Source organism: Somniosus microcephalus, chromosome 17 (assembly GCF_052327205.1).
Source record: "Somniosus microcephalus isolate GS21.2 chromosome 17, FLI_Smic_1.0, whole genome shotgun sequence".
Classification (NCBI taxonomy): domain Eukaryota; kingdom Metazoa; phylum Chordata; class Chondrichthyes; order Squaliformes; family Somniosidae; genus Somniosus; species Somniosus microcephalus.
Window position 1 is genome coordinate 86,593,099 of NC_141003.1, and position 14,553 is coordinate 86,607,651.

General features: G+C 47.9%; 1 protein-coding gene across 8 annotated transcripts in view; it reads right to left on the bottom strand.

Annotated features, from left to right (window-relative positions):
- Positions 1–14,553, bottom strand: part of frmd4a (FERM domain containing 4A) — an 894,188-nt gene that overhangs the window by 220,739 nt on the left and 658,896 nt on the right. For all 8 annotated transcript variants that reach the window (XM_086010812.1, XM_086010811.1, XM_086010810.1 and 5 more), the window contains one exon: positions 14,415–14,509. In XM_086010812.1, the coding sequence (XP_085866938.1) occupies positions 14,415–14,509 (95 nt within the window). The remainder of the gene's footprint in view (positions 1–14,414; positions 14,510–14,553) is intronic.

Genomic DNA, 14,553 nt, shown 5'->3' on the forward strand with positions numbered 1-14,553 from the left:
GGTCCCTGGCGCTGTGAGGCAAGATCAGATCAACCATGATCTTATTGAATGGCGGAGCAGGCTCGAGGAGCCGAATGGCCTATCCCTGCTCCTATTTCTTATGTTCTTATGTAAACCGAGGCCCCGTCTGCTCTCTCTGGTGGATGTAAAAGATCCCATGGCACTATTTTGAAGAAGAGCAGGGGAGTTCTCCCCGGTGTCCTGGGGCCAATATTTATCCCTCAATCAACATCACTAAAACAGACTATCTGGTCATTATCACCATTGCTGTGTGTGGGAGCTTGCTGTGCGCAAATTGGCTGCCGTGTTTCCTACATTACAACAGGGACTACACTTCAAAAAGTACTTCATTGGCTGTAAAGTGCTTTGAGATGTCCGGTGGTCGTGAAAAGCGCTATAGAAATGCAAGTCTTTCTTTTTATAGCTACTGAAAGCGAGCGAGAGGCGACAGCGGACTGAAAGCTCACCATGTCCAGCTACTGCGGAACAGCAATCGAATGCTGCCACTGCTGAATCAGTAGAGTATGAGTCAAAGGATATCAGGCTGCGATTATACAGTACACTGGTCAGACTGAACCGTGAGTACTGAATCCAGTTTTGGCCACAGAGATACAAGACAAATATTCAAGCACTGGAGACAATCCAGCGACGTCCACATCCCAGGAACAATTTTTTTTTTAAAGAGCAGGGGAAGCAGTATCTACTGAGAGAGGGCAGAGGGTTGACGATTGGTGTCTGCTCCCTTCTTCAAGGCAACATACACCCCTGAAATGGCGACTGTCCCATCCCAAAAGTTGAACTTTTGTTTCGCAAGATCCCAGGTTCAGTTTCTGGTCAATGCTGAGTTAGCTGCTGTCGGCTAGTCTAACAGTAGACCTTGGGCTAAGGGAGGGGAGGAAAGGGGAGGAGAAATCAGCCAGAGCCTCCACACTTGACAACAACAAAAACTTGTAGTTATATAGCGCCTTTAACGTAGTAAAACGTCCCAAGGCGCTTCACAGGAGCGATTATCAAACACAATTTGACAGCGAGCCACATAAGGAAATATTAGGGCAGGTGACCAAAAGCCACGGTCAAAGAGGTCGCTTTTAAGGAGCGTCTTAAAGGAGGAGCGTGAGGTAGAGAGGCGGAGAGGTTTAGGGAGGGAATTCCAGAGCTTAGGGTCCAGCAACAGAAGGCACGGCCACCAATGGTGGAGTGATTAAAATCAAGGATGCTCAAGAGGCCAGAATTAGAGGAGCGCAGATATCTCGGGGGGTTGTGGGGCTGGAGGAGATTACAGAGATAGGGAGGGGCGAGGTCATGGAGGGATTTGAAAACAAGGACGAGAATTTTGAAATCGAGGCGCTGCTTAACCGGGAGCCAATGTAGGTCAGCGAGCACAGGGGTGATGGGCGAATGGGACTTGGTGCAAGTTAGGACACAGGCAGCCGAGTTTTGAATGATCTCAAGTTTACGTAGGGTATAATGTGGGAGGCCGGCCAGGAGTGCGATGGAATAGTCAAGTCCAGAGGTAACAAAGGCAGGGGTCAGGGTTTCAGCAGCGGATGAGCTGAGGCAGGGGCGGAGTCAGGCGATGTTTCGGAAGTGGAAATAGGCGGTCTTAGTGCTGGTGCAGATATGTGGTCGGAAGCTCATTTCAGGGTCAAATATGAGACCAAGGTTGCGAACAGTGTGGTTCAGCCTCAGACAGATGTTAGGGAGAGGGATGGAGTCAGTGGCTCGGGAACGGAGTTTATGGCGGGGGACGAAAGACAAAGGCTCAATAGTCCAATGATCCTTGTTGGGAAATGATCATTCATGGAGGTTAGGTGAGGACAGTATTTGTTCTTAGCTCTAAACAGCCTCCCAGTGCTCACCGTCGAGGCTCCGACATGAAGAATGAGCCCCTTGGGTAAGGGACTGGAGGGCTTCCAGTATCACATTGCCTTCTGCAGGGGACAAAGATTAGCTTCCAATCATATGCATGTTAGACCAAAAGAATAGTCTTAGCATTTAAATTAAATATTAAATCAAACTCTGGATTCCAGAGTAATGCTTTAAGACAGCATACTTCACATCTACATAATATTATATTGATATGGGCGCTGTGGCTCGATCTGTACCAGTCTCACAGCACAATGTACAATGGTAACAGCTGGCCTTTGTTGGGCTTTAAGTGCAGGGTACAGTGAAGCGAATCAAGCTGCATTTACTTAAACTCCCACAGGAAACGTGTACAGTATAATTTCCACTGTACCCGTGCAATTTCAAATAACAGATTTCACTGTGTGACATGGAAATTAGGCTTTGCAAACATTTATTTAATTTGCTAAGAATGTCAACATAGGCTGCACTGTATATTGTTTGATTAACAGTGAGGCATGAGCAATTAATGTTTTTCAAGAGTGCTTCAAAAGCTTTTCACAAAAACATATATTTTCACAATTTTGCACATATTTCTACCTTTTGTGGCTAATATGTCTAGCTGGCGACAACAAAAGTCATGGAATCCTAGAATAGTACAGCACAGAAGGAGGCCATTCGGCCCATCGAGTCTGCGCCGGCTCTTTCGAAGAGCAATCCAGTTAATCCCACTCCCCGCTCTTTCCCCAATCCCTGCAATTTTTTCTCCTTCAAGTATTTATCCAATTCCCTTTTGAAGGCGACTATTGAATCTGTATCCACCGCCCTATCAGGCAGCGCATTCCAAACCCTACCCACTGGCTGTCCGCTGGGCTAGCAGATTGCAGCGGAGGATGGCACTGGGTCTTGGCATCTCTCGGCAGCGAAAAAAATCAGTGGGAGTCCCTGCTGCAGATCGCAATCCAACGGCCCCTGGTGAAAAGTCCATGGGGTCGATTTTCATTGACCCGTGGAGTCGGGATTGGAGACGTGCGGGGGGTTAAAATCCCGAAATCAGGGGTCCCGACACCATCCCGCCCCCAACCCGCCTCCATGCCAGTTTCAAAGGAGGCGGGTACCCGCCCCGCACTGGGACCCACCTACCCGAGGCGGGAAGGGGATTAGTGCCAATTAACTGCCTGTGAACAGGTAGTTAACAGGCAGTTTTTAGCCTAATCCCTATTTTAAAGCTTGAAGTGTGGGATTCCCGACGACTCCAAACCACGCCAAGTTAGAGCAGGCGGGCCGTCGGGTTGAAGGACTTGGAGGGGTCGAGATGTCGGTGTTCAGGTGAGTGATGGGTGCATGAGTGCAAAGGTAAGTGTGTTTGGTGTGTCTAATGTGTGTAAAGAAGTTTAAATTACCTGTACTTACCTTTTCAGCCTTCCTCCCTCTAGGTTTCGGGAGTCCATCATCTCACCGGCACAGAAAGCAGAACGGCTGCGATCTGTCAAAAGTGACTGCCTGCAGCTTTCTGTGCTGGTGAGATTTCTAACTGAGTCTGTGGAGAAGGACTCATGTTAGAAGTAAGACTGTCAGTGTTTGACAGCTTCAAACAGCTGTGAAACACTGATATTTCATCTGTCAAAACGTCTTGACAGATGAAATTTCAGTCTCTGACGTCACCTGTTGCCGGGTGGCCCTTAATTGGCCTGCTGAGCCCGCTGGGTGGGCTTAACAAGGTCAATCAAGTTAAAATCGCATGGATTGGCCGCATCTCGATGGAGGCGGGACTACAACCCCGAATGTTGTAGTCCCGCCTCCAACCCGACTTCTGAATGAAAACCACCCCCATGTGTGAGCACTGAGGGAGCACATCATCTCTTTATTTGGGGGCTGTGATGCCTCTTCCATGTTGAGCAGCTTACTGAATACTAAAACCTGGAGGTCGGCTGCACCTCCCTTTAATTAGCGCCCCGTGAGCGGAGGTCGGTCTGGCTCGCCACCCGCGAAGCTGGCGCTGACACCCACCGTGGCAGCCTCGCAGGGCGCAGCCGAATTTCTGCCGCGGGGCGGTAAGGTGTCGCAGCGGGGAGCTACGGGGTGGCGGCGCATGGCAATGACGTCATCGTCAGTGGTGCTGCGGCCCGAGGCACTACCGGCGGGGGCGTGGCGCTCTTGGCTATTAGCACCCCTTCCCGGGCAATAAGCCCCCGGAGGCGCTAATGGCAGGCGCAAAGGAGCCGAATTTCGCGGCCAGACTTTCTAATCATCAGCATCACATTTGGTTAACACTGACATTAAATAACAGAAAACGCTGGAAACACTCGGCAGGTCAGGCAGCATCCGTGGAGAGAGAAACAGAGTCAACGTTCCAGGTCGATGACCTTTCGTCACGTTAACTCTTGTTTCTCTCTCCACAGATGCCGCCTGATCTGCTGAGAGATTCCAGGATTTGGCCCTATTTCGCAGAAAAGCAGGGGAGGTCTCCTCTGGCCAATATTTATCCCTCAATCAACATCACCAAAAAAACAGACAATCTGGCCATTATCATATTGCTGTTTGTGGGAGCTTGCTGTGCGCAAATTGGCTGTCACGTTTCCTGCATTACAACAGAGACGACACTTCAAAAAAAGTACTTCATTGGCTGTAAAGCGCTTTGGGATGCCCTGAGGTTGTGTAAGGCGCTACAGAAATGCAAATCTTTCTTTTTCTTTCTGATATAATTTCAGATTTCCAGCATCCGCAGTATTTTACTTTAGCAGACGTTAAATAACGATGTTTGAAAAAAATGGGCCTCGGCATCTGACATGAATCCGTCATTCATGGAAGAAAAGCTTATGAAATAATACTGAGCGGCCTGCGGGTGGTGCTGTCCAGGGAGAGTATAAATACTCGGGCATGGGGCCAGCTTGCGCAGGACATTCTTAACAGGAACTAGTGAAGGACACAACTAGACCTCCATGTTGTAAAACAGTTGATTAAAGCTTTGTTTAACGCTTAGACCAAGTGCCTAGTAGTTTTCTTACATCAGTATCCAGGCTTGCAAATGACATACGGTTATTTGGGAGAAGTAGAGAAGGCTGCTAAAGGTCAGGAGGTACTTTTAGAAGGTGGAGAGAGAGGGTGGATGCGGTGGGAGGTTGGAGAAACACTTCTTAAGTCGTTTTTCAAAGTAATCGGTTCCAATTTTCTGCTGGTCTTTTCTACCTGAGTGTATGGTTCTCTCTATCTGTTCCCCAGTCTCTCCGATCATTCAGGTTCTGTGGCTGAGGGCCCAGCTGTGAAACCTGCTCCCCGTCTCCATTACTGCTACTCGAAGTCACTCGCAGACCTTGTGCTAGAGTGGGTCGTTAATCAGTCTTGCTGACTTTCTCTCCTTGCCCTTCTCCCCCTCCCCCACCTCCAGTATAAGGCTTAGAATTAGAGAATCATAGAATGGTTGCAGCACAGAAGGAGGCCATTCGGCCCGTCGAGCCCGTGCCGGCTCTCTGCAAGAGCACTTCAGCTAGTCCCACTGCCCCGCCCTTTCCCCATAGCCCTGCAAATTTTCTTCCTTCAGGTACTTATCCAATTCCCTTTTGAAGGCTGTGATTGAATCTGCCTCCACCACCCTTTCAGGCAGCGCATTCCAGATCCTAACCAGTCGCTGTGTAAAAAAGTTTTTATCACATCGCCTTTGGTTCTTTTGCCAATCACCTTGAATCTGTGTCCTCTGGTTCTCGACCCTTCTGCCAATGGGAACAGTTTCTCTCTATCTGCTCTGTCTAGACCCCTCATGATTTTGAACACCTCCAGCAAATCTCCTCTCAATCTTCTCTGCTTCAAGCAGAACAACCCCAGCTTCTCCAGTCTATCCACGTAACTGAAGTCCCTCATTCCTGGAATCATTCTCGTCAATCTTTTCTGCCCCCTCTTTAAGGCCTTCACATCCTTCCTAAAGTGCGGTGCCCAGAATTGGACACAATACTCCAGTTGGGGCCGAACCAGTGTTTTATAAAGGTTCATCATAACTTCCTTGCTTTTGTACTCTATGCCTATTTATGAAGCCCAGGATCCCGTATGCTTTTTTAACCACTTTCTCAACCTGCCCTGCCACCTTCAACGATTTGTGCACACATACCCCGAGGTCTCTCTGTTCATGCACCTCCTTTAGGATTGTACCCTTTAGTTTATATTGCCTCTCCTCGTTCTTCCTACCAAAATGTGTCACTTCGCACTTTTCTGCCTTAAATTTCATCTGCCACGTGTCCGCCCATTCCACCAGCCTGTCTATGTCCTCTTGAAGTCTATCACTATCCTCCTCACTGTTCACTATACTTCCAAGGTTTGGGTCATCTGCAAATTTTGAAATTGTGCCCTGTACACCCACATCCAAGTCATTAATATATATCAAGAAAAGCAGTGGTCCTAGTACCGACCCCTGGGGAACACCACTGTATACCTTCCTCCAGTCTGAAAAACAACCGTTCACCACTACTCTCTGTTTCCTGTCACTTAGCCAATTCCGTATCCACGCTGCCACTGTCCCTTTTATTCCATGGGCTTCAACTTTGCCGGCAAGCCTGTTATGTGACACTTTATCAAACACCTTACGACCTCCGCTCACATCGCCCTATAACAGCAGAGCTGAGATTGGTAGTGTAGAGCAACAGTGGATCAAATACCTCCTCTAGACCCATCTTTTGTTACTTTACTTGTTCCATTACCACCCCTTTTCGCCTTGCACCATCATCCCTTTAATTAATTAATCTCTCCTGCCTTCCGCCCTAGCACAGACCTTCCATTTTGTTCTTTCCAGCCCTCCCCCCTGTCCCTGCCTCTTTTTTTTAATTCATTCTGGGATGTGGGCATTGCTGGCAAGGCCAGCATTTATTGCCCATCCCTAATTGAGAAGGTGGTGGTGAGCCGCTTTCTTGAACCACTGCAGTCCGTGTGGTGAAGGTGCTCCCAGTGCTGTTAGGGAGGGAGTTCCAGGATTTTGACCCAGCGACGATGAAGGAATGGCCGATATGTTTCCAAGTCAGGATTGTGTGTAACTTGGCGGGAACTTGGAGGTGGTGGTGTTCCCATGCGCCTGCTGCCCTTGTCCTTCTAGGTGGAAGAGGTCGCGGGTTTGGGAGGTGCTGCCGAAGAAGCCTTGGCGAGTTGCTGCAGTGCATCTTGTAGATGGTACACACTGCAGCCACGGTGCGCCGGTGGTGGAGGGAGTGAATGTTTAAGGCGGTGGATGGGGTGCCAATCAAGCGGGCTGCTTTGTCCTGGATAGTGTCGAGCTTCTTGAGTGTTGTTGGAGCTGCACTCATCCAGGCAAGTGGAGAGTATTCCATCACACTCCTGACTTGTGCCGTGCAGATGGTGGAAAGGCTTTGAGGAGACACTCACCGCAGAATACCTAGCCTCTGATCAGCTCTTGTTGCCAGAGTATTTATGTGGCTGGTCTAGCTAATTTTCAGGTCAATGGTGACCCCCCAGGATGTTGATGGCGGAGGATTCAACGATGGTAATGCCGTGATGAAGGTTCCCCCAGACCTGAAACGTTAACTCTGTTTCTCTCTCCACGGATGCTGCCTGGCCTGCTGAGTATTTCCAGTGTTTTCTGTTGTTATTTATGGTAATGCCGTACCTGCTTAAAACCTGTTCCATCTCTAACTTTTTCCAGTTCTGATGAAAGATCGTTGAGCTGAAACGTTAACTCTGTTACTCGCTCCACAGATGCTGCCTGACCTGCTGAGTGTTTCCAGCATTTTCTGTTTTTAATATGTATTCTTCACTGTTGTGACATCAGGTGCCATACTAATGCTCCATGCCAACTGATATAATGGGAAAAAAAGACGGTTTAACAAATGCAGTGCAGATTCCCTTGTGCACAACATGCAGATTGAACTGCATGGATTTGTCTGGATTAAAGCCATGTGCCTAATTTCGTAACAACACCCAGCAGTTCTGTCCCATCATGCTAGGCATTGTATTGAGTCCGTGGCACCCCGCTCAACACAACTACAACACAAATTGAGGCCAGGATCGCAGAAGCCAAAGTCAAATCTTGCAGTGACGGGCTTGAAGCCTCCTTTCAGGCTCCAGCTTGATGTGTGTCATTGGAGGCAGGCAAACCAACAAAACATACCAAATATTCAAGGCCCAGAAATCATAGAATCACAGAATAGTACTGCACAGATGGGAGGCCATTCGGCCCATCGAGTCCGTGCCGGCTCTTTCGAAGAGCAATCCAGTCAGTCCCACTCCCCCGCTCTTTCCCCATATCCCAGCAAGTTTTTCTCCTTCAAGTATTTATCCAATTCCCTCTTGAAGGCGACTATTGAATCTGTGTCCACCGCCCTATCAGGCAGCGCATTCCAAATCCTAACCACTCGCTGCGTAAAAAAGTTTTTCCTCCTGTCGCCTCTGGTTCTTTTGCCAATCACCTTAAATAAGAACATAAGAACATAAGAAATAGTAGCAGGAGTAGGCCATACGGCCCCTCGGGCCTGCTCTGCCATTCAATAGGATCATGGCTGATCCGAATCTAGACTCACGTCCACTTCCCTGCCCGCTCCCCGTAACCCCTAATTCCCTTATCTGCTCGGAAACTGTCTATCTCCATTTTAAATTTATTTAATGTTGCAGCTTCCACAGCTCTCTGGGGTAGCAAATTCCATAGATTTACTACCCTCTGAGTGAAGAAGTTTCTCCTCATCTCAGTTTTGAAAGCGCAGCCCCTTATTCTTAGATTATGCCCCCTAGTTCTAGTCTCACCCATCAGTGCAAAAATCCTCCCCGCATCCACCCGATCAATCCCCCTCACAATCTTATATGTTTCGATAAGATCGCCTCTCATTCTTCTGAACTCCAATGAGTAGAGTCCCAACCTACTCAACCTTTCCTCATACATCAACCCCCTCATCTCCGGAATCAACCGAGTGAACCTTCTCTGAGCCGCCTCGAGAGCAAGTATATCTTTTCTTAAATATGGAAACCAAAACTGCACGCAGTGTTCCAGGTGTGGCCTCACCAATACCCTGTATAACTGCAGCAAGACTTCCCTGTTTTTATACTCCATCCCCCTTGCAATAAAAGCCAAGATTCCATTGGCCTTCCTGATCACCTGCTGCACCTGCATACTAACTTTTTGTGTCCTCTGGTTATCGACCCTTCAGCCATTGGAAACAGTTTCTCTTTATTTACTCTATCTAAACCCTTCATGATTTTAAACACCTCGATCAAATTACCTCTTAGCCTTCTCTGCTCCAAGGAGAACAACCTCAGCTTCTCCAGTCTATCCACGTAACTGTAATCCCTCATCCCTGGAACCATTCTAGTAAATCTCTTCTGTATCCTGTCCAAGGCCTTCACATCCTTCCTAAAGTGCGGTGCCCAGAATTGGACACAATACTCCAGCTCTCAATGATGTAATATACTGTCCAGTGCAGCATTATTGGTGCAAAGCCGGACTTAATATCTGCAACTGACCACTCCAGCAGAGGTTTATTTACAGCTAAGATTTATTTTTACATTAACTTGTTATTACTGTGCTGTAACGAGGCACAAATAAACAGCAATAGTTGCAAAAACAAGTTATTTATAGGATAGCATTCACCCAGCTCCACATGGTGCATATTATGAAAGATGAAAAGAAGCGGTTTTGTTGAGTTGTCTGATCTCAGCCGTGGCAGCAGCTGGCTGGATCTCAGAGGGAAAGGAAGAGAATCGGCCAGCATTCCCCTCCCTGATCATTATCCAAACATTACCACTGGAAAATGCACATGGGCAGTCAACTGGTGAGCACAGGACCAGGCGTGGTTGGGACACGCCCCTCCCCCGGCTGAATAGCCTATAGGCGCGTGGCTGTTTAGGTTTGGATACGAAGAATGGCCACTTTGGTGAGGTATGAGGCTGCTTTGTAAAGAAAGAAGAAAGACTTACTTTCTAAAGCGCCTTTCACAACCTCAGGACGTCCCAAATCGCTTGACAGCCAATGAAGTACTTTTGAAGTGTAGTCACTGTTGTAATGTAGGAAACGCGGCAGCCAATTTGCGCACAGCAAGCTCCCACAAACAGCAATGTGATAATGAACAGATAATCTGTTTTAGTGATGTTGATTGAGGGATAAATATTGGCCCAAGACACCGGGATAACTCCCCCCTGCTCTTCTTTGAAATAGTGGCCGTGGGATCTTTTACGTCCACCTGAGAGAGCAGACGGGGCCTCGGTTTAATGTCTCATCCGAAAGACGGCACCTCCGACAGTGCAGCACTCCCTCAGCACTGCACTGGAGTGTCAGCTTGGACTTTTGTGCTCAAGTCTCTGGAGTGGGACTTGAACCCACAACCTTCTGACTCAGAGGCGAGAGAGTGCTGCCCACTGAGCCACACCTGACACGTACTCCTAGGAAGGTGTACCCCAGCAAGGAGTTAATGCGTCCAGAAGAAGAGAGACATTTGGAGGCAAAAAGTAAGTGCTTCAAAATGTATGTGGGCCTAACTTAGGTGTTTCCAATGGGCTAAATGCTATTTATAAGGCATTTTTTTAGGGTGCACTTTCAATCGAGGCAGAAATTGTCTCTATTATTATTGCTTTGCCCAGTCCCTCCCTAGTTCCCGAACAGCACTGTGGGAGCACCTTCACCACACGGACTGCAGCAGTTCAGGAAGGAAGCTCACCACCACCTTCTCAAGGACAGCTAGGGGACGGGCAATAAATGCTGGCCTTGCCAGCGACACCCATGAACAATTTTTTTTTTTAAGTCAGGTTTACCAGAAATGGGCATCTATCTATTGCACCTCATGTAACATAATACGATCACTGTTAATAAGTCAGTGTCCTCGCTCAGGCCAACATCACCAGCATCGAAGCTTTGACCACGCTCGATCAGCTCTGATGGACGGGTCACATCGTCTGCATGCCCGATACGAGACTCCCAAAACAAGCGCTCTACTCGGAGCTCCGGCACGGCCAGAGAGCTCTAGGTGGGCAGAGGAAACGCTTCAAGGGCACCCTCAAAGCTTCCTTGAAAAAGTGCAACATCCCCACCGACACCTGGGAATCCCCGGCCCAAGACCGCACAAAGTGGAGGAGAAGCATCCGGGAAGGCGCCGAACACCTTGAGTCTCTTCGCCGGGAGCAAGCGGAAGCCAAGCGCAAACAGCGCAAGGAGCGCACGTCAACCCAAGCACCCCACCCACCCGCCCCTTCAACCACTGTCTGCCCCACCTGTGACAGAGACTGTAGGTCCCGCATTGGACTCATCAGTCACCTGAGAACTCATTTTTAATGTGGAAGCAAGTCATCCTCGGTTCCAAGGGACTGCCTAAGAAGAAGACACTAGTACGATAGCAAAATACTGCAGATGTTGGAAATCCGAAATAACAACAGAAAATGCTGGAAAAACTCAGCAAGTCAGGCAACATCCGTGGAGAGAAATTTGAGTTGACGTTTCGGGTTTGACCCTTGAAGAAGGGTCAAACCCGAAACGTCAACTCAAATTTCTCTCCACGGATGTTGCCTGACTTGCTGAGTTTTTCCAGCATTTTCTGTTGTTATTTAAGAAGAAGACACGATGGGCCGAAATGGCCTCCTTCCGTGCTGTAACTTTCTATGATTCTAAGAAGACTGTTAATACCACAGCATATCACAGAGAGAAACTTGGTGTGTTCGTGTCCATTCAGACACAGAAACAAATGACGCCTTGCCTCAGTACACAGACAGCACTTGACAGCCGTGCCTCTGGGGCCGAGGTTTCCCGGAGCAGGTGCCTCGGGCCCTTTCAGGGCTTCAAACTGGCTGAGACTTTCCCACTATTGAGAAAAATAAAAGTGTGGTCAACCTCCTCGGCGTAATCCAAGAAATCCCAGGCGACACTGGCCAAAGCACAGGGGAAATGGATGAGGACAGATAGCGGCCGAAAATCCTCTTTAGCAAGATAAAGGGAAAAAAATTAAAGCCTGCTGGTCATTGTAAGAGACAATTAGGCATCTCTGATAGCAGAAACCCCCTGGCTTTCAAGGATAAGTAAGTGATATTGACACAGCAGAGTCCTGATGCCCTAGAGATAACCTTTGCTCATTTTCATAACTATCTTTCAATGGAGAGCGTGAAATCAATATTCATCTTCGATAATTAGAACTGAACAATCTGTTTGACAAGAGCGATCCGTGGCTTGCAATTCAATCGTTTCCGCTCCCCCCACCCCTCCGCCCGCCCAATCTGTATTTTGGTCGGAGTGCGAGGGCCGCTCACTACAGCTACAGTCAATGCACTGCGCCACAGCGAAGATTCAGGACGAGTGAAGAGGAAAAACAGGGGGCAACGAGCAATGTGCCCGTTAAGCTGCGCAGCCGTGAGCTCCTGAGCAGGCCGCTCGCCGGCCTCTCAATGGGAACAACCGCGCACGCGCGGACATTTCAACGGGCCGCGCAGCCGCTTAAAGGGGCCGCGCACCCAAAAAAAAATTACAGGGAACATTGTTAATGAGGTAAATTATCCCTCCCTCCCATCATCTTGGCTCTCCTTTGCTGTGCATCATCTCCAGGAGGTCAGGCAAGCGTTCCACTCCCAGCTCCCCTGTAGCCTTCTGCCAGGGGATGAACCTGCTCTCTGTTAGAAACTGCCCAGCTGCTGCCTAACCACTCATCCACCCAATGGACCAGCTGACATCGAGAAGTGCTTCGTGCACGGAATCTCTGTGGCGATTCAATGGCCCCCCAATACTACAGCTCCTGAAATAATCGGTGAGCTGTTGACATTCTACTAAAGGGCTGCACTGCTACTTCATATGACACCTGTGGAAATACTTCATACAACTGAAAAAGGGAACATTTTTGTTGACCTGATTAATTATTGTCTCCACCACTTCATTACGATTGTTTGTACTGGACCAGTTGTTAAGTGTCTGCTTCAATTAATACAAGTGATTGTTTGCCACCCGTAGATAGATAAGCACAGTAGCGCTTGCATCAATGCTGTGTCTGTGCATTACGCTGAATCATTAGGCGCACTTGAATGATTAGTTTCATTTGTCCTGAGTGTCATCTTGCAGCGTTTTTACTATGGCGTTGGTTCAGGGTACACAATCCAGTGAAGCAGATTTAATTGAAATTAAGCAGGTACAATTGACCCGAGTGGAAAGCGGACGGGCTCCAACAACTCCGTGTCACCTACATCAAACAACCATTTTCATCAGCGACTTTGCAACTAAATGGCATTGAACACATTCAGAGACGGCAAGCTCGTCCGCGGCACTGTAACATCCGCAGAACTTGTACATGGAATCAGGGTTTGTAAAATGGGTTTCCATGAATTTAAAAAAAAACATGTTCCTCAAGGTAAGGGACGTTTGTAAATGGAGCAACCATCTTTTATTTTAGTGTTTTTAATATACAAGGTGGTAACCGAGTTGGGAGTAAGACTTTAGAATCTCCCTTCCCAAAACCACCTAATGACCGGAGCACAGCAAAATTGAATGGGAAATGTTGGGCATCGCAATCTACATTGGTAAATGTCCATACAAATGTGGGACTAAAATTTAAGAACATAAGAAATAGGAGCAGGAGTCGGCCCCTCGAGCCCGCTCCGCCGTTCAATAAGATCATGGCTGATCTTCGACCTCAACTCCACTTTCCCGCCTGATCCCCATATCCCTTGATTCCCCTCGAGTCCAAAAATCTATCGGTCTCAGCCTTGAATATACTCAACGACTGAGCACCCACAGCCCTCTGAGGTAGAGAATTCCAAAGATTCACCACCCTCTGAGTGAAGAAATTCCTCCTCCTCTCAGTCACAAATGGCCGACCCCTTATCCTGAGACCGTGACCCTCTAGTTCTAGAATTTGTGACAACAGGAGGCCAGACTTGTGCAAGTGCACGCCCTATGCAAGAGTTTTAATAATATACAGGTGTGCAAAGAGCAAGCGGGGAATAGGTCCCTGCAAGACACTAACCCTGCAAGCAGTAAATTGATACATCAACTAAATCACTCGGTTCAATTTGTATCTTACACACTTCTCAATATGCAAAATATTCTCTGCATAATGTCAAAAATACCGCAAGAGCTACCAATATTAGGTTCAGATATTAGCAAGTAACAACAAGCAACAATAATGTTCTACGGTCTTGAAATTACGCGCTCTGAATATTAGCAAAAGAATATAACAGATTTCTATGAGATTCCTTTGTCCACTGGCATATTTGAAAGGGGCTAATGTCTCAGCCTAAACAGCAGAGAAAGGAATTTCACGCACATGTGTTCAGCGTTTGTACACCAACATTCGGACAGTGTAATTTCAAGGCCAAAGGTATAAAAGTTTCCCTTTGAAGCCAGGAAGCGAAAGAGTAGAAGGTGAGTAATTTACATCCATGGTTTTTCAGTGATCACACACACATTACAGTGATGGTAATCACATCTTAGGTGCCGTCTTATCACGCAACAAATTGACTGATTTTGGGACAGCCCGACGCTCCCCGGGACGATCGCACTTTACTGTCTCCTCATTATTGACATCTCAGCCCTCTGATCGCCTGTTATTTGCTCACCAGAGACAACACAAGAAAATACAAATCTTGGAGACTCAGTGTAGATAGAATACAGTACTCACGTTTCATCTGTAAAGGCTATCCCAAAGTATTCCTTTTCCTTCAGGTTGAAGTGCGATGCCACCAGGTCAAGCAGCTCCTTTGCCAAGAGTTTAGGCTGGAAGAGAAAAGAAGAAGCAATCATTCTGGCGCCTGCCTGGA